Source organism: Hyaena hyaena, unplaced genomic scaffold (genome assembly GCF_003009895.1).
Source record: "Hyaena hyaena isolate Hyena2069 unplaced genomic scaffold, ASM300989v1 scaffold_22, whole genome shotgun sequence".
Lineage (NCBI taxonomy): Eukaryota > Metazoa > Chordata > Mammalia > Carnivora > Hyaenidae > Hyaena > Hyaena hyaena.
In genome coordinates this window covers 2,918,942-2,935,124 of record NW_024080654.1, presented here as the reverse complement: position 1 = coordinate 2,935,124, position 16,183 = coordinate 2,918,942, and the positions used below count along the sequence as shown (strand labels likewise).

Below are 16,183 nucleotides of genomic sequence, written 5' to 3'. Positions count from 1 at the left end.
AAAAGTTCAATAATAGTGTTTGAATTTTACTCACTGAAGCCAGTGCCATTCGTTAATGTTCCTTAGAAATTCCAGAAATTCCAGAGAAAGTCACTGGGCTTTTGAAGGAGTTTTGTTGGACGTATACAGAGGACTTCCCACTCTGGCCTCCAGGGATTTTGGTTAGGTCCCATCAACCTTATCAGTGTTATTTACTCTTCACTTTCAGCTCTTCCTTTTTACGAAATTCCAAATCCACTGTCATCTTATCTCTCGTACAACAGTCCTTTAGGACTTTCTATTCAACACAGATCTGATCTTAAACTAGAGATTGTAGCTCACAAAAAGTGGTTCAGAATGGCAATGCTGTGTTTTCCTATCTCCCAGTAGCAAAGACATAAGGCAAATTCATCTTAAGTACAAATTTAGAGCATAATATTTATCCATAATATTAAACTGCATGTAAAATATTTCCAAAGCAAATACATGATACTGACAGCAAAAATTGTTTACAAAAAAGAATTCCTAAAATAACAGTTTTCAGAACCAAAATAATTTGTGATTGCTCAATATTTGATAGAAGAAAATCCAACCAACCTCACAACTAGACTTGCATTGAAGTATTTTCCTTATGGAAAACTCTTTGAATTTGAAAGCCATCTGTTTATGTATGACCTTTATGTCACATTTGAATACCATTTAATTAGAAAAAGGGATTTGAAAGTTTACGAGATTATTAGTATCTGCTGTATCGTTTTCTATGTTGAATCCAAACCTTTTCAAGATGGGATGAGGCTTATTCTCTTAATTTCAAGCGAGCTTATTCTCTTAATTGAACAAACGTTCAATCTAATATCAACTACCGTGAGTACTGCAATTACGCAGATTATACATGACTCTGTGGAAAGCACAGAGCTCTTCCCATTGCATTTGTCCCAACCACGTGATCTTCATAGTCCTTCTTACTCCCTCATCTCATTCAACCTTCTTCCAAGCTCTTCAGTCTGGATGAGATATTCTTCCTTCATTTTCCTGTGTCTTCTTCTTAATTCCTGCATCACAGTTTTTAAAGAATGAGGACTCTGAAGGAAACACGTCTCTTCTATTTCTTTTGACCTGCCCCAGTCAGTGTGTGAAGTCACGAGAAATACAGCTTGATTTTTCGTGAACTAGTTTTGAATAAATAATCAGTGGCTGGAAAAGTTTAACTAGGAAAAATCCCATAAAGACACCAATACTGACTAATGACAAACACAGATTTATGAAGACATTGAAGAACGCATGATCTGGGGATGAATATTTCTACTGGGGAATGGGAATACAAGAATTTAGGGGTGAAAACCTGGATTATAAAATTGTATTTTTAAAAATTTTTTGTTTATTTATTTTGAGAGACAGAAAGAGACAGAGCATGAGCAGGTAAGGGGCAGAGAGAGAGGGAGACACAGAATCCGAAGCAGCTCCAGGCTCTGAGCTGTCAGCACAGAGCCCAATGCAGGGCTCAAACCCATGGACCACAAGATCATGACCTGAGCCAATGTCAGACGCTTAACTAACTGGGCCACCCAGGTACCGCTATAAAATTATATTTGATTGGTGATAAACAGTTCGCCAATACTAGTTAAGAGTTTCAAAAGTATTTTGAGAGAGCTAAATTGAGAAGTATGTATTTGAATTACCAGGAAAAAAAAATAGAAATTCTTAATCTTGAGAGAGACCTGCCTGATATACGTTGTGCTTGAGAAAGGTCATACATGCATCCTTGTGTAGAATAAATTGACATGCAGAGAACAGTGAAAACAAAGGTTCAGCTGTGGACTGACATAAATATAATATGAGGATGATTTGATCCCAAAAGCAATCATATAAATAGAGCATCCAAGATAAATTGTGAAAAAAAATTAAAAGTTTGTGACTGAGTGTGTGTTTGAAGGAGAATTAAAAACTAATAATAGAAACAAGTTTTCAGTTCTGGGTAATTCAGAAAGATGGTAACACTATAATGGCCCTGAGGAAGTAAAAAGGGATGCCGAGTCTTTGGGGGTTTTGGAAAGAAGTTGACAAAACAAAACAGAAATCAAGATAGGTGACAGGACTAAAGAAAGATATCCAAATGGAAGATTGTGTGAGAGTGTGTGTGTGTGTGTGTGTGTGTGTGTGTATGTGTGTACAGAGTCCTAAGCATTAATTGGACATTGTCAGGAACAGCTCATAATTTGATTATCTTCTATGTCTAAAGCACTGTAGAATGTATAAAATGGCGGCCCTTTGCCTTGAATCATGAACACTAAGAGTTAAAAAAACAAAACAAAACCTCAGAAAACAAAATGCCATCTTCATAAGTCATTTCATTTTACAATTGATGAAATATTTTAATTTAAAATTACTAATTTTATAGTTGCGTCATCATCTCCACAGGATATTTTTTTTTTCCTTTTACCATGAATTCTTTGCCTTACTTTAGAGCATTTCTCATTATTAATGGTGTATACTCATAAGGCACTGGGTATTGGTAACTAAGAAAATTAGCTTGATGATACAATATGCAAACATACTTGACTTGAATTCAAGGAAGGCAAACACAAAAATATACCTGAATGCTTGGAGAAAACCATCAGTGAATTGCACAGCTGGCTCTTAACCTTCAACTTCCCCTTGGACATCTCTGCCTGGACGCCATAGTGATAATTCAAACTCAACATGACCCAAATTTATTTATCTTCCTCACACCCATGCACCTCTTATTCTTCTGTTTTCTCTTAATGGATATAAGTATCCTCTGAGTTACCCAAGCTAGAAACTTTGTAAACATGCCTAATTCTTTCCTCTGCAATCTTGAAATCCTATAAATAAACAAGTTCTAATGGCTTGAATTTTTCAACTTTTGCTCAGTTTGGATTCTGTCATTTATCTCATTCAACAGTTTTACCGAGCACTAAATTTAGGTCATGTGTTGTGCTCGGAATAGCAAAAAAAAAAAAAAGAAAGAAAGAAAGAAAGAAAGAAAGAAAAAAGAAAAAGCAAAAAACAAAGAAAAGAAAAAGAACAGAAAAAAGGAGACTCCGTCTCTACCTCCATGGAGCTTACTTGCAATCTAGAGGGAGGAAGAAGTATGAATCAGTATCAGAAAGATAGTTCGAGCCCCCCATCGGGCTCTATACTGACAGCTCAGGGCCTGGAGTCTGCTTCAGATTCTGTCTCTCTCTCTTTCTCTGTCCCTCCCCCATTCTCTCTCTCTCAAAAATAAGTAAACATTAAAATTTTTTTTTAAAAAGTAGAAAGAATGGGGTAGGACCATGCCACACGAAATTAGCAGCCATGAGTATACGCAAAGGCTGAGGTGGGAGGGATACAGCAACATGGCTGAAGGGAGGGGAGAGACACACAGACAGAGACAGAGAGAAAAATCAAAAATGACCAGAGGAGCAGTCGAGGTAGGTTCATTCAGAGCTTTACCCTCGCTGCTCTCCAGACGATTACACTTACTCACCAAGTTGTGAGTCGCTCTTCTAATAGTTCTACTCTATCGCTTGTGTTTCCTCCAGATTTGCCTTCTTAAACCGGAATTTTTATCTTATCCTTCTAATGTTTATAACACCCTCAAGTGGGGTTCCCCTGCACACAAAACCCAAGTCTCCCTTCACAACCCCACAACCTCTACCCTCCCATTGCCTAAGAGCATAGAAGCTCAGTCTCCTGCTCCCGGGACTGCGTATGTGCTATCCCGTCTGACTAAATACTCCTCACCTTAGTACCTGGTGAAATCCGTCCATCCCTCAGGGCTCAGACCAAATATCAACTCTTTCCCTGATCCTTCCAGCTAAATACTTGATCCCACTATACTTTGTGCATATATCTATGAATCTATAGTGAAACAACATCTCACTATATATATCCTAATTGTTTCTATTACTGTCTCTTTCCCTAGGCTGAGTCACTTGACATTAAGAACCATCAGTTACAAATCTGCACAGCATCTGGTTTACATCAGACTAAAAAATATATATCTGTGGACCAATTTAGAAAAAAATAGGTATTGTAACAATATCCAACTTTTCCAAATGATTCTCAAAAAATTTATCTTTAAAGGGTACCTGGGTGGCTCAGTTGAGTGTCCAACTCTTGACCTTGGCTCATGTCATGATCTTATGGTCTGTGAGGTCAAGCCCTGCATCAGGCTCTGCACTGAGAGTGTGGAGCCTGCTTGGGATTCTCTCTCTCTTCACCGCTCTCTGCTGCCCCCCCCCCATTTGCATTCTCTCTCTCTCTCTCTCTCTCTCACACACACACACACACATTAAATAAACTTAAAAAATCCCTCATCTTATAGCCAACTTTATAATCCATGTTAAGTCAAATTAAGTTAATGCTTTAGAGAAAATAGATTCTATTAAAAAAAAAAAACCACCATTGCCATGATATCGGAACCCTCTAACAATAAATCTTTGGGCTCAGGATTATATGGAAAACATTTTCCATAACAGATAATCTTCAATAATAAGGATTTTGACTTTTCATTTGTAATACAGTAGCATCCTATGATATATTTTTTAAAGCAAATGGTTGTGTATTTCCCTAACATTTCTTACCCTTATTTCCCAGAAGATGTACTAGAGCAGCAGAAATAAGAGAAAAAGGATGAACTGTTAAGTGTGACTTCACAGTCCATGTCAGAAGCTGTCAAAGAGCAGTTACCTACAGTTGTTACCCCTGTCTACCTCAAACGGCCTGGCCATAGAAAGAGGAAGAGAACCCAAAAACAAACAATCCAATGAAGAAATGAGCAAAAGACATGAATAGACACTTTTCCAAAGAAGACATCCAGATGGCTCACAGACACACAAACAGATGCTCGACATTACTCATCATCAGGGAAATACAAATCAAAACCACAAGGAGATACCACCTCACTCCTGTCAGAATGAGTGAAATGAACTCAGGAAACAACAGATGTTGGCGAGGATGCAGAGAAAGGGGAACACTTTTGCATCGTTGATGGGAATGCAAAGTGGTGCAGCCACTCTGGAAGACAGTATGGAGGTTCCTCAAAAAATTAAAAACAGAACTACCCTACGACCCAGCAACAGCACTACTAGGTATTTATCCAGAGGATACAAAAATGCTGATTCGAACGGGTACATGCACCCCAATGTATATAGCAATATAAATATAGCAGTAGTCAAATTACAGAAAGGACTCAAATGTCCATTGACTGACGAATGGATAAAGAAGATGTGGTATAGGGGCGCCTGAGTGGCTCATTTAGTTAAGCGTCCAACTTCGGCTCAGGTCATGATCTCACGGTTCATGAGCTGAAGCTCTGTGTCAGGTTCTGTGCTGGCAGTGTGAGGTCTGCTTGGGATTCTCTCTCTCCTCTCTCTCTCTGCCCCTACCCTGCTTGTGCTTTCTCTCTCAAAATAAATAAACTTAAAAAGAAGAAGAAGAAAAAAAAGGGCACCTGGGAAGCTTAGTTGGTTAAGTGTCCGACTTTGGCTCAGGTCATGATCTCATGGTTCGTGGGTTCAAGCCCCGTGTCGGGCTCTATGCTGACAGCCCAGAGCCTGGAGCCTGCTTTGAATTCTGTGTCTCCATCTTTCTCCGCTCCGCCCCTGCTCACACTCTGTCTCTCTCTCAAAAATAAATGAACATTAAATATTTTTTTAAAAAAGATGTGGTATATATATATACATACACACACACACAATGGAGTATTACTCAGCAATCAAGAAGAATGAAATCTTGCCATTTGCAACAACATCAACGGAGCTAGAATGTATTATGCTAAGTGAAATAAGTCAGAGAAAGAGAACTATCATGATTTCGCTCATGTGGAATTTTAGAAACACAACGTATGAATATAGGGGAAGAGAAGGAAAACGAAGATAAAAACAGAGGGAGGCAAAGCGCAAGAGACTCTTAAACACACAGAACAGAGGGTTCCTGGAGAGGAGCGGGGGATGGGCTAAATGGGGGATGGGCGCTGAGGAGGGCTCTTGTCGGGATGAGCCCTCGGGGTTATACGGAAGTGATGAATCACTAAATTTTACTCCTGAAACCAACACTACACTGTATGTTAACTAACGTGGATTTAAATTTAAAAAATTTTTAAATGCTTAAAAAAGAAGAAAGAGGAGGAGAAAGCCTGAACTTGTGAAAACATCGCAGCCAACAAACTCTTGCAAAAATCCAAGCAAAGGAATGATACCAAGGTGTCGGAGTGCATGCTGCCTGCCCCCCCCCCCCCCCCCCACTACGGTAAGGCCTGCTCCCGTGTTTTCTCTGCCTCCTGCTGCACTACTGTCCCCACACCCTGGAACGCTGTCTCCTCGTCCCTGAGTCGAGTTGGTCTTCGAAACTCAGCTCAGCTCTTATCCATCATGGTTTCAATAATCTTTCAGGCTGTGACCTGAACTAACATCCCATGATGCCACAGGTGACTGTCTTCTTGTTGGTACTAATGTTGAGAACAGTCTGGGGCATTCCGAGACCCAACAGTTTGTGTCAGATCTGGTGTATCATTCAACTGTGAAGTGCCTAGAGCTCGCACAGTGGGAAAAAACTCAGAATTCGGAGTCAGTATAGAATGATTGCAAACCTTAGTTCTCAAACAAATTCAGCTGTTTAATCCTGAAATTAACACTTAATATGACATTAAAATATTTTCTCTTATCTCTATAATAAGAATAACAATAGTTGTTTCATAGCCTTGTTGTGAGAACCAACTGAAGTCATAGTTTACACGTGCTTTTTGCAAAGGCTAAAGAGCTTGTTTCTTATTTTAAAGTTTACGTTGGGTTTGTTTCATTTCTCCAACTCAGTATTTAGCTTGTTGAGAGAAGGGACTGATTATGTTTTGGCTTCAAGTCTCTCATCTAAAATGAAGACGGCAATGCCAGCCTAATAGGGGTTACTGAGAGGGTAAATGATGGCATAGAGGCCCACTCCAGAATTTGTACGTGGAAAACACCTAATAACTTGGTTTTTTCTCCATTTTCCTATATATTCTTTTTTTAAAAATTTTTTTAATGTTTTTATTTATTTCTGAGAGGGAGAGAGACAGTGTGAGCAGGGGAGGGTCAGAGAGAGAGGGAGACACAGAATCCGAAGACAGGCTCCAGGCTCCGAGCTAGCTGTCAGCACAGAGCCCGACGCAGGGCTCGAACCCACGAACCGGGAGATCATGACCTGAGCCAAGGTCGGACGCACAACCGACTGAGCCACCCAGGCGCCCCTCCATTTTCCTATATATTCTTGAGTGCCCACCTCCAACCTTGGCACAGAGGATCCGACCTCTATTTTTGAGCAAAATCTGTTTTTCTCTAACTCTTAAGAAATGAGAATACTTTTTATTTATTTATATTTTTTGTTGTTTAAATTTTAGTTAATTAATATACAGTGCAATGGTGGTTTCAGAAGTAGCAGTAGAATTGACTCATCACTTACATACAACACCCAGTGCTCTTCCCAGTAAGTTCCCTCCTTAATGCCCATCCCCCACCCATCAAAATCCGATCGTATCGTAACAAAGGTACAGGTGTCCAATACGGTTCTTTTAAATAGGACTTGATTCATAAACATAATAAACATTAAAACTAATATCCATTCCTACAGGGTTAGGAGAACAACACATTCCTCAACATTATGAATTTATTTTTTAAATACCTACCCGTTTCCACAAAATTTTTTTCAGTTGATGGTATAACGAATGATTGAATCTTCAGGAAGAAACTGAAAGACTTTTCCTGACCTCCCTTGCGCAGCTTCTTCTCCCCACTTCAGCTTTCACACTGCCGATTCTGTTAACCCTACCTTAGATATTTTACTTCTTCATGATATTTGCCATTTTCTACTATTGTTACTTACTCATTAATCGTGTTTATTGACCGCTTTCTGTGTCTTTCCACCTCACTGCGGTGTAATCTCCAGTGGGCAGGAGACTTCTATCTGTTGTGTTTTCAGATCAACACTCAACACCTAGAACAGTGAAAGCTAGCAGGCCTGTGGAGTACATGGACAAGATGCAACATCACTTTTGCCTGCTTTGATTGACTCATTTCCTGGCTCTTCTGCTTCCCAAAACTTTAAACTTGACAAGAACAGGGTTCAGAGATTCGGTTGTGAGGTCACTATTTTATTTTATTACTGTTTTTGACCGGGAGCCAGCTCTTGCAACACTGAAAAAGAAGTCATTATTGAAGCAGGGGGGAAAAAATAGCACTCAGGGAAGATTCTGGTCAAAGATCACCATGACAACAGCCAGCTGTTTCTGTTCTAGGAAGGAACACACCCTTACTGGTTAAGAGGCTCCGGTTAGCCTAATTACGGCACAAATTGGATGGTTGAGTTCGACTTGCATATGCTTTCAACGCTCACTTTACAGTCTTGTAAGATACCGCCCTGCCAGGAGCGTCAATGAAACAAAGCCTGGATGATACAGATCCTTTGGACCTCCTGTCTTTTCTTGCAAAGGAGACAGACTATGGGTTTCAGTCCATGGGGCACCTGGGTGGCTCAGTTGGTTAAGCGTCCGACTTCGGCTCAGGCCATGATTTCACGGTTCGTGGGTTCAAGCCCCGTGTCAGGCTCTGTGCTGACAGCTCAGAGCCTGGGAGCCTGCTTCAGATTCTGTGTCTCCCTCTCTCTCTGCCCCTCTCCCCTTCATGCTCTGTTTCTCTCTCTGTCTCAATAATAAATAAACATAAAAAAATTTTTAAAAAAGAAATGGAGTCCAGTTTTTAGTTAAGTACCAACGTTAGTTTCTTAGTTATGACAAAGGATGGTAATGTAAGATAACAGGAGACACTGGGTGAGGGATGTATGCCGCCTCTCTGCCCTGTTCTCGCAACTTCTCTGTAATTCTAAAATAACTCCAAACTGAAAAAAAGTTTATAAAATAGAGAAAAATAACATTAAGTAGATTGACCAAAATCTTACAATAAATATTTATGTAGAAGATGAAAGATGGGTAATTTTTCCCACTCTTGTTTTTATATTGTGTTCATGTTTTCAACGCTATTTTACTATTATAAATGAGACAGGTATAACAAACATTTTTTGTATTTCTATAATCCAAAACACATGTACTTCTTTTCTTAAGTTATTTATTTATTTTGAGAGAGAGAAAGTGCAAGTAGGGGAGGGGCAGAGAGAGAGGGAGAGACAGAATCCGAAGCAGGCTCTGCACTATCAGCACACAAATCATGAGACCATGACCTGCTGAAACCAAGAGTCAGAAGCTTAACCAACTGAGCCCCCCAGGTGACCTAAAACACATGTATTTCTATTACCTTTTAAATTCCCTACTGAATAACAAGGGAGAAAATATAAAGGTCATCTGATTTTATTAATAAACTGCTTTTGTTCAGTGGGGATCCATTTGAAAGAATTCATGCTCCTGATGGACTCTTAGGATGTCTCTGTCTAGGTTCTTAGAGTGAGCAGAATAGTAACATGAGAGCTGACAACATGGGTCATCATGACTCCATGTGTGAAGAAACTCTAAGATGTAATATTTCAAAGCCATATCACGTTCATTATTATTTTTAATGAGGAATATCTCCAAATACGCATATGGGCTTAAAAGTGCGCCTTTTGGCTAATATGAGCCATTTGGCAATTCTTTGATCCTGGATTTCCCCACATTTCTGTTTGTTCTACTACAATCAGAAATTATCTTATGAAACACAGAAAACTTAATAAGACCTCCATCTGAAACACAGCACAATTAAGAAAAACAAAACAGGATCCAAATAACCAATCTGCACAATTAAACTGAAGCGTTTACCCCCGGAGGAGCGGACGGAGCACCGGGTGGGCACGCAGGCCGATGGGGATGTCCGCCCCTTCAACAACTGCCCTTCAGTCTGTGAATACCACCAAGCCGGACCCTTAACACGTGTGCCCTTCTCCGCATGTAGACAATACTTCAACTGAAACCAAAACATTCAAGCCAGAAATCCACAAAATTAGAGTTAGACTGCTGAATATGAGTGTCTCTAGGACTTTTAGTGAGCCCAATCTGTGCCTCTTCCCGGTGAACCCAGGGGGGCGGCGGCGAGGGGCTCTCAAACTCCCTGCCACTCTAGCCTTGCGATCAAATTCACTCTTTGGTGAAATCGTTGTTTTAAATGTCGAGTTGAAAAATTACATAAGATGGCCTCTGATCAAAACCTGAGAAGTGAAGAAATATGGGAAAGTCCCGCTCCCAGTGATTGCCAAATCACTGCATTTTACTTCATAGTGAGCCCGAGATCGATCCACAAATATTCATAGAACACCTACTGTGTGCAAACATCATGATGCATGTGAAGAGGAAATACGGCCCAGACACAGGAGCCTCTACTCTTTAGTTGTATAGACAGGACAGTACAAATGACAAGGCAAAAAGCCCCGCAGGTGATATGTGACACTCCCAGATACTGATGCACCGCTACGGATGCTATGTACTGAGCAGGGGCTTTCTAGCCCAACATGCTGGAGTTTACACACAAAATGAGTATACGCACTGTAAGACCAAAGTGCCTGGTGACGTTTAGGTTGGATTTATAGAAAAATAAAAATGGGTGCCATTCTGGAGTGTATTTTAGCAATACTTTGCTCTGAACCTTTTGGACACAGTCATAAAATGAGACAACTGACCTTGAGTAGTAGAGGTAGAAAGCAGAATATTTTTTTTTTAAAGTCTAAAATTTTATTAGAATTCTGTTAAGTATAAACCCAATATGTGTGTTGATGTGGCTTAAAAATAACCATGTGATCAAAGGCTGCATTATTTCTTTTAATTCTGTACATTTTTAAAGAGTTTAAAGCTATTTGAAAAATCCCAGGACTCCAAAATTGCAAGAAAACCTTTTTAAATTAACGATAAAATAATCGAAGAAACCTAGACAGGGAAAAGAATATCTAACTGAGAAATTATCATTTGATATTTAGTAAAAAGATATTATACATTTAAGCATTCTTGGATATATAAATGAAACACTGTAAAAATTCATTTTCTTCCTCAGAACTGCAATTTTTATGAAACTCCAACCAAAAACTGTCAATGGATCTATAAAGTATTGGGAAGATTAACATATAAGAACATAAATGGACACTTTGAAAGTAAAAGGTAGAACCTAAGGTTTTTTTGACCCTTACTTAAATCAGAACTAGAATAGAGAATAAATAAACAACAACAAAACTGAAAACAAAAACAAAGAAACAAATCTGTATAGATTCAAATTGTACAGCATTTTCTCAACTCTAAAAAAAAGCACCCTACCAAACAGAAAAATAAAATCAAGGCATTTCAGAAACCTCTTGGTTATATACCCATTATTTTTGTAGTGCTAAACAAATATGATTTCCCTTCATAAGAGGATGGTGTCTAAAATGACATTCAAGTCAGTTTCACTGATGAGGAGTAGCAGCTATGACCTGTCACTAAGTTCTCTTCTTCAGATCTTTCATCTCAGATCTATGAATGTTATCAGTGTATATACAGGGAGAGAGAGAGAGAAATAAAGAGAGAGAGAGAGAGAGATGTACTATATACTGTATATATACACATATATATCCATATGCATACATACTATACATACATATACTATATAGATTGATATACTATATGAAAGGTTTATAAAAATCTTAGGCAAACCATGTTCATGACAATAGCAATTAAATTCGGGTTGTAGAAACCAAGTAAATTTTGATTCACTTGATATAATTCTCTATTACTTTCCAAGCTTTCTAAAAATTAAAATTATTTAGGAAAAAATTTTAATTTAATTTTCCGATGCCATCAAATCACACATTTGTAAAAATGTGCACATGGGAGGAAATTTTAAAATATAATAGAGGGTATTTTGAGGAAGTGGGACTCCGGAAGTTAATTTCTTACTCAACGTTCTTTCTTCTTAAATCTGCTGTAATGAGCCCATATCCTCTCTACAACAGTAAAGTTAAGGTTTATTTGTAAAATGAATGTGCAGAGGCTGGGGAATAACAGCAGAGAGGTTGAAGAAGACAGAGGCATTCTGACCCTACTAGATATTAAAGCTCATTATGTTACAAAATACTTAAAATATTTTATTTAATACAGATAAACAGAATAATAAATCAATGAAAAAACAGTCTCAAGATAGAGTCAGGAGAGATTTAATAGTAACACAGTAAGCTTTCCAATGCAAACAAGTTAAAAGGAAGCATCCCGTAAATTGGCTATATTTTATAGCAGTTTGGTAGGAAAACAAAAGAAAAATAAGGAAGGTAAAGCTGGTGTGAGGTGATCGACCAAACAAAGGCCAGAAGGATTAAGGAGTTAAATACCAAACTAAAACACTAACTTGTGAAAAAGTCAAAGTAGCTTATTATAGAATAGGCTTTTTAAGAGATTATGGATTCATATATTTTTAGCTTTGATGTAGTAGAGAAAAGCAAAAGGAAAAGTTTATCACATCAAATACATAGATGTAAAGCTGTACAAATTTTTAAAAAGCTGCAAGATATTATGGAAATATTTACAACCAACTTTGGATAAGCAGTATGCCTAATAGAGCTTATTCAAAATTACAGCAAATAAGGACAAATGAGGGAAGCTATAAATAAAAATTAGCAGCAGATAAAATTAGAAGTTACCCAAATGTGCAAAAATTCATTCTTGTTTTCAAGCAAGCAACAGATTACATTTGAGATAGTGTTTGACAACTACTAAACTAGCCAAAATAAATTTAACAAGATAAAACGCTGTAAGAATGTCGAGACCTTGTGCATTGCACTTCTGACTGCACACGTTTTCCACTCACTCTGACACCAACACGGCAGGAGGCAGCAAGGGCGAGAAAGATGTTCACCCTCTTCACCTCTGATGTTTCACCTAGGGGATTTACGTCGAACCCATAAAATTCCTCAGGAATCAGAGATCCGCATAACAGCTTTGGAAACGATCAAGTTAAGTAACTGTATGATAACGAACCAACATGGATGTGTGAGAATTACTTAGAAACTTCCCTAGCAATAGGGAAAATGCTTATTGTATAACGATAAGTGAACGCAAAAACATACCGCAGTATAGATGCTGTGTTTTTGCAGTTGATAAAATGCAAACTATGAAAGCAATTCATGTGTTCAAGCGGGGTAAAAATATGAGTGTTTCCATAGTCTACATTTGTTTAAAGCCATTTGTGTCCGATAATAGACACAAAGACTCACAAAAGGTAATTGACACAGAGCGTATGTAAAAATCATGGTTTTATAAAACAGGAAAGAATTTTTTCCATGAATAAGGCAGTCAGTGAAAAACTGTGTTTACAGTCAGAGCATTGTGCGCGCGGCTGTGTGTTGTCGGGTGGAAGAACACCTACTGTGTGAGTCGGAAGTACAAATACAGACATAGACAACTACTCCTGGTCACCTGTTCCGTTCACAGGACAACAGGCAACGTGAGGATGGGAAGAAACAGTAGCTGCGACATCCCATCCAGCACGTGTCCGCCTGGCTCATTCTATGACTTCCAAACATGCTCTTTCAATATAAAAGAGAAGTAAAACCAAGGGTTTTTGAAGTCGTGATACTACAGAAGTTAATGCAGATGCCCTTTTTCATCTTTGAAATGTAGGAGCTAGAATGGAGCATTCTGGGGCGCCCTGCGCTGTCTGGGGTTTCAGGAATCTAGAAGATTCTGGGGCACAGATGGAGCATGAAGAAAGGCAGAGGTGGCTAAAGAACTCTTAAGCTGTGCGTTTCCTGGCGAAAGAGTCATTAAAGACAAGCTTTAAAGTGTGTGTGTGTGTGTGTGTGTGTGTGTGTGTATCGCATCCGCACACCTGCTCCGGGCATGACCCCAGCGCGCGCCGCGCACCCTCCGGGAAGGTCCTTCCCCACCCGGCCCGCGTAGGCACGGCGCCCCGGGCGCTTCTCCCGGAGGGGCGCGCGGACGGGGCCTGCGCCGCCGGTGCGCGCTGCGAGTGAGACCCGGGCCCCTTCCCCGGTCCGCGCTCAGGCGGAGCACAGCCCTCCCGGCCTGCGCCTGCCCGTCGGGGGCCGACGTGCCCAGCGGGCCGACGCCTGCGGGCGCACCGGCGCGGCGCGAAAGCCACAGGTGGTGTGGAGGCCACGTTCACGGTCTCCCGGCACCGTCCAGCGCTCCCGGGGGGGGGGGGTGCCCAAGCCAGAGGCCAGCGTCTACACTGCACACCTGCGGACGCCGGGATCCTCCGGAAGGCTTCCGCGCCCCAACCTACCTGTCTCTTCTGGCCCCAGAGAGGCGCGCTTCCTTCTGCTCCCTCCCGCCGCGGCCGGTGCAAAGATCCCCTGGGAAGAGAGGAGCCCCCAGTTAGGGCCGGGGCGTCGCGCGGGCGGGGGGCGGGGGCGCTGCGGAGGCCGCGCTCACCTGCAGCGCGCTGGGGGCCGCGGGCTCCCCGGGGGCTGGGGCGCCCGCGCGGGGGGCGCCCGGCTCGGCCCGCAGCTGCGCGCGGAGGCCGCCCAGCTCGGCTTGCAGCGCGGCCGCGCGGCACAGGGACGCCGCCGACAGGCAGCAGGACGCGAGCGCCAGCAGCAGGGAGGCGGCCAGCAGCGCGCCGTCCCCGCAGAGCCGGCCGGGCGGGCCGCCGGCGTGCGGGGCGGCGGAGACGCGCTCCTTCGCTCTCATTTCGGCTCCGCTCTCCGGGCGGGGGCGGAGGCGTGACCGCTCGCCGTCTGCGCCGCCATCCATGGCACTCGTGGGAGTCCGCGGGTCCGGGCCTTTCGAGTCAGCGGCCGCGGGGAGTGGATCATTTCCTGTGAGCTGTGCGCGCCGAGGCCCCACACCGACTCCACGGCCGGGCTGTGCCCCGGCGCTCCGGAGCGCGCCCCTGAGTCTCCGTCCGTCTGCGCCGCTGCATCCCGGCCCCCGGCGGATGATAGGTCTTCCTGGCACCGGCCCTTCCATCCGCTTGCCCAATCATTTCCTCATTTCACTTTCAGTATTTGTAAGAATTCTAATGGCATCTCCAAACACACACCCGGACACGCGCGCTCGCCCCTGGCATCTCCCCGCCTGCGGGGCTGCGGGGGGACGCCCCCCGCCCCCAGGGGGCATCTGCAGCCCCAGCGCGTGCCAGGGGCGCTCCCTGCGGTGTGGCCAGAGCTGGGCCATCGGAGGGCAGGGGGAAAGAACGCTCAAGTTCTGCTGTTACGATAATTAATGAGAAGGTCCGAGAAGCCAAGCGCGTTAGTGCTGAACTGTCCGCCGCCGCTCAGTGACTCAGGATCGGGCTCTAAGTGGGAAATACAACCAGACGTCGTCGGAGGGCGCGGGGAAGCCCACTGGGGACTAGGCTCTGCATTGACATCGCAGGGGCCGGGGCGCGCAGGGGAATGCAGGGCCTGCTGGACACTATTTGGATTGGATGCAGGGGTCCCTGACGTGCGGGGGTGTGGGCGGTGGGCCAGCCCCAGGGGCACTCCCGCCAGCTCCCAGGACCCGCTCGGCCCCACGCTGTCCGAGACTAGGGGCCTCGTCTCCGGCTCCAAAGCTTCAGTCCAGACCCACCCTGAGCGGCCCCTTCCCGAAAGCAGCTTATCTACGGGACCCTAGTAGGCTGACTGCCCACATCTAATGCGTGTTTGAACAACCTGGCTCGGCTCACTTCTCTTTCAAATCTCTGTTGTTGGACCTGAAGTTGCTGAAAAGACACTGGCCCTGCCTGGTCCCCACGCAGGCTCCTGGACATTTCCTGGATTCAGGCTCTTTGCCTCCGGCACCGGCATGTCCTGTAAGGTGCGCTCGCGCTTCAGCAAACGTTCCTGAGCGCTTGCCAAGTTCCGGCTACGTGACACAGAGTCTGTCCCACCTCGTCCCATGCCAGCGTCAGAAAGAAAGTTCCTGACATGATGTAAGTGAGGACAAGGGCCCCCGAGCCCGGCTGTGGGTCCTGGCTCTGCCCCTCACTCTCCTTGGGTCTCTGCGACTCAGTTTCCGCATGTGTGAAATGGGATGGTAAGTGTCCCTGGGAATTCTGAGGAGGAGTAGAGGAATGCAGAACAAGCTATATGTAAGATGCTTCCATTTTTCATCCATTTCCGCGAAATAGTTTCCTTTATTGCACACAGCACCACTGTACACACCTTCATACATGTCTCCTTGTAACACGTGCGGGGAGTTAGTTCCCAAGCAAACACCTGCACATCTTCACCTCCATCGGGAGTCACGGAGCTGCCCTCGGACAAGGTCCCCTTTCTTCGC

The 16,183-nt window shown here is 43.0% G+C and overlaps 1 protein-coding gene across 2 annotated transcripts in view; it reads right to left on the bottom strand.

The window, feature by feature from the left end:
- The window catches only part of TNFSF13B (TNF superfamily member 13b), a 33,692-nt gene extending 18,085 nt beyond the window's left edge, over positions 1-15,607 (bottom strand). Inside the window, exons 1-2 of one of the 2 annotated variants that reach the window (XM_039226661.1) lie at positions 14,351-15,607; positions 14,202-14,271 (exon numbers count right to left, since the gene is read on the bottom strand). In XM_039226661.1, the coding sequence (XP_039082592.1) occupies positions 14,202-14,271; positions 14,351-14,887 (607 nt within the window). In that variant the 5' untranslated portion in view covers positions 14,888-15,607. The remainder of the gene's footprint in view (positions 1-14,201; positions 14,272-14,350) is intronic. The other variant, XM_039226660.1, reaches the window with a different exon arrangement.
- Positions 15,608-16,183: the final 576 nt, after the last annotated feature.